Here is a 3,451-nt window from a genome sequence, read left to right as displayed (position 1 = left end):
GCAGTAGCCGCTCCTGGCCCCTGCAGCCTCGACCTGCTGGGCTCCGGCGATTCTTCCGCCTCAGCCGTCCAAGTAGCTGGAACTACAGGTGCACGCTACCACACCTAGCTAATTTTGATTATGTAGAGATGAGGTCTCGCCAAGTTGCCCAGGCAGGTCTCGAACCTGCGGGTTCAGGCAATCCACTCACCTCAGCCTCCCAAAGGCGCGGGATTACAGGCTGAGCCACCGAGTCCGGCTCCAGCTTATTTTTTATATTTAAGTATTTTATTTTAAAGATGTTGGGTACAATTCAGGATTACATACACAAGTGGACATCATACAGGTAAAGTTTGGGCCTCCCTTTGGTCCCCACTTTGCCTGGTTTGAGATCAGGTACTGATGTTGTGTTCCCCCCCAAAAAAGTAATACATTAAATGTAGTTCTCATCAACAGAAAATGAAAGTTAAAAAGAAAATGCAGCAGCAAGTTAATAACTTGTAATTTCAAAATGCTGATAAACATAAACAGTATTTCAAGATTTCTCCAAAAATTCTAATGGGAATAAAAACATCTGTGGTTTCCATTAGTGATTAAGTCACAAGTACCGCTGACACTGTGGCTAGCTGTCACCCTGTCACATGCTCATGGTCACTGCAGCCTCGACCTGCTGGGTTCAGGGGATCCTTCTGCCTCAGCTTCCCAAGTAGCTGGAACTACAGGCATGTGCCACCATACCCACTAATTTTTTTTTTTTTTTAATTGTAGAGACAAGGTCTTGCCAAGTTGTCCAGGCTGGTCTTGAACTCCTGGACTCAGGCAATCCTCTCACCTCCACCTCCCAAAGTGTTGGGATTACAGGCATGAGCCACTGTGCCCAGCCAAGTTTTTTAATTTAAAGATGTGGGGTACAATTCAGGGTTAGGTATACAAACATTGATTATGCAGGTACCCTTGTTGATGAGGTGTGCCCCTCCCTCCCCTAGCAGTTTCCCTCAACTGCCAGCCCCACCCCTTCCCTCCCCTGGCAGTTTCCCATTACTGCCAATCCCTTATAGTATTATAATTGTTCAAGGTCCGCTTATGAGTGAGAACATATGGTACTCTGATCTTTGTTTCTGTGATAGATTACTGAGTATGATTGACTCTAAATACATCCAAGTTGCTGTGAAGTCCATGTTTGTCCTTTATAGTTGCATAACATTCCATTGTGTATATGTACCATATTCTTTTAATCCAGTCCAGCTTCGATGGGCAGTATGGTTGGTTCCGTGTTTTTGCTATTGTGAATAGAGCTGCAACAAACATATGTGTATAGGTATCTTTTTTGTAGAATGATTTGAGTTCCTCTGGGTATATTCCCAATAGGGGAATTGCTGGGTCACATGGAAGGTCAAATTTCTAGTTCTTTCAGAAATCGCCACACTGTCCTCCAAAGAGTTGAACTTATTTGCATTCCCACCAGCAGTGTAGAAGCATTCCTTTCTCTCCACATCCTCGCCAGCCCAGCCAAGTTTTTAATGGAAGATACAGCTAGTGAAAGTAAAGAGTGCTTTTCTAATCCAAGTTCATGGACTCCTTGGATTCTGTCCAGAGTCCTTGGGTGTTCTTGGACCCCAAGTTAAGATACCTCAAAAAAAGAAAGGTGGGTGGGACATGGGGAAAAACATGTGTTAACCTTGTTTGCTCTGGTGAACAATTCAGATCCCCACTTTCTGAGAGTGCCCTGCTGGAAGATAACCCTGTTTGTAATCGTGCCAGTCCTTGGACCCCTGGTTGCCTTGATCATCTGCTACAACTGGCTTCATCGAAGACTAGCAGGTGCAGTGGCTGGGTAGCAAACAGGACCACGAAGCAGTGGGGGATCAAGCCGGCCCCGAATGGAAAACAGAAAGAGAATGGGACTGGGGCTCGCCTAGGAGTTGGGATTTCCTGCCTCCAGTCCCTATCCATGCCCAACCCCAGGCTCCTCAGAGAAAATGTGAAGAGAACCATTACTGGATCTGTGGAGTCCCTCTGTGAAAAGGGAAGGGTGGGTCACTCCAAATGTCCACAGGGAGGGAGGGGGGAAGGAGCTAGTCACCGTTCGCTGATGACCTATTTGTTTCTGTTTTCAGGGCAATTCCTTGAAGAGCTAAGTAAGTTATCTTCTTTTCAAAAAGTGGAGAACATAAAGCCAGGAAAGGGAGACAGAAGCAGCAAGAGGAAGAGGGGGGCTACTGAGAGATCACAGTCCCAGAGGAAAAGAGGGACTGGCATGCCTGGGTGGAGGGAGGATTCCTCCTGTGAGGTAGGAGGGAAGGAGGCCAGCTGTTAACACGTTTTCAGGTGGCAGAGAAGGAAGCTAGGGGCACATCCACATGCTGCCTGACCTGCTCCGTCTTCAGCGCCCCTCAGCAGGAATCCCACCTTAACTGGCCTCCTCTCCCACTCCACAGAAGCTGCCCTGTGCCTCACCTCCACGACCAACTACTGAGGCAGGCACAGAGACAAGATGACCCTAAGGGCTTTCTGTCTCTCTCATTCAATGATTTTGAGATGGAAACTACTGACAGATTTTTCAAGCTATTTTCTCCTTCTTCTAGGAAACCCCTTCTGAATGATGTCACATCTTGACGGTGGTGGAGAACTTGTTTGGCCTAGGAATCGATCCCTGGAGAACATCTCATCCATTAAGTTGCACATTCACTGGCATCTTTGCTATGAGGACATTCCAATCTGCCCTTCCAGGAACATTCTGAATTCCAAATAGAATTGATTACTCTCCTGTCATCCACCTTTTATCTACCTTTCCCCCCTTTTTACTACTCACATCATTCTACTCCTCTCCGGTCTTCCACCTGAAAGCCCTCTCTGGCTAGGGACAGCCAGGTGCTCCTCTCCATCAGCTAACACAGATAGGAGCGCCTCCACCACCACATGAGAATAACCTCCTCACTGAAAATTACAGCATGCCAACTATGCAAATGGTGGCTGTTTCTTCCAAGACCTTTGCCCTGATGGGGGCAAAGCTAAGAGTCGAGTAGAAGAGAGTGGAGAGGTAGAATCCAAAACATCAAACAGAGAGCTGAGTGAGCCACAGTGTGAGGATATGGGTATACCTAACCAAAACCTAGAGATGGGGAGAAACCCACAGAACACTGGTGGAGCTTCATCTTGTCTTGGCAGCCTACTGAGGGCCCAGGGCAGGAAGGGGTGAGAGCTGGGCTGCACAACTGCTTTAGAACATTTCCCTTCTTCTTCCACATCTTCTCTGAGTCTCTCAGACTGTTTTCCTCCTCTCGCCCTTCTTCTTCCATCTTCATACCTATCAGAGTATCCACTATTTATTCAACAATTACTACTTGGTGGTCTATCAGACACAGAGAAACAAGTTAAGTACTAATGGATAATAACATGAGTTTTCATGTGCATACTTCCCTTTTTTATATTTCTATCATTATCCACTCACCTCTCTTTTTTTTTTTTTTTG

At 46.5% G+C, this 3,451-nt stretch overlaps 1 protein-coding gene across 7 annotated transcripts in view; it reads left to right on the top strand.

The window, feature by feature from the left end:
• Positions 1–3,423, top strand: part of MOG (myelin oligodendrocyte glycoprotein) — a 17,001-nt gene extending 13,578 nt beyond the window's left edge. For 2 of the 7 annotated variants that reach the window (XM_008074509.2, XM_021707261.1), the window contains 3 exons: positions 1,684–1,800; positions 2,097–2,117; positions 2,565–3,423. In XM_008074509.2, the coding sequence (XP_008072700.1) occupies positions 1,684–1,800; positions 2,097–2,117; positions 2,565–2,578 (152 nt within the window). In that variant the 3' untranslated portion in view covers positions 2,579–3,423. Of the gene's footprint in view, positions 1–1,573; positions 1,625–1,683; positions 1,801–2,096; positions 2,118–2,564 lie in introns of all 7 variants that reach the window. The other 5 variants (XM_021707256.1, XM_021707258.1, XM_021707257.1 and 2 more) reach the window with 5 other exon arrangements.
• The last annotated feature ends 28 nt before the right edge of the window (positions 3,424–3,451 follow it).

This window comes from Carlito syrichta, unplaced genomic scaffold (genome assembly GCF_000164805.1).
Source record: "Carlito syrichta isolate Samal-C Ts95f unplaced genomic scaffold, Tarsius_syrichta-2.0.1 Scaffold316474, whole genome shotgun sequence".
In the NCBI taxonomy this organism is placed as follows: Eukaryota; Metazoa; Chordata; class Mammalia; order Primates; family Tarsiidae; genus Carlito; species Carlito syrichta.
This window is presented reverse-complemented; position numbering and strand designations above follow the sequence as displayed.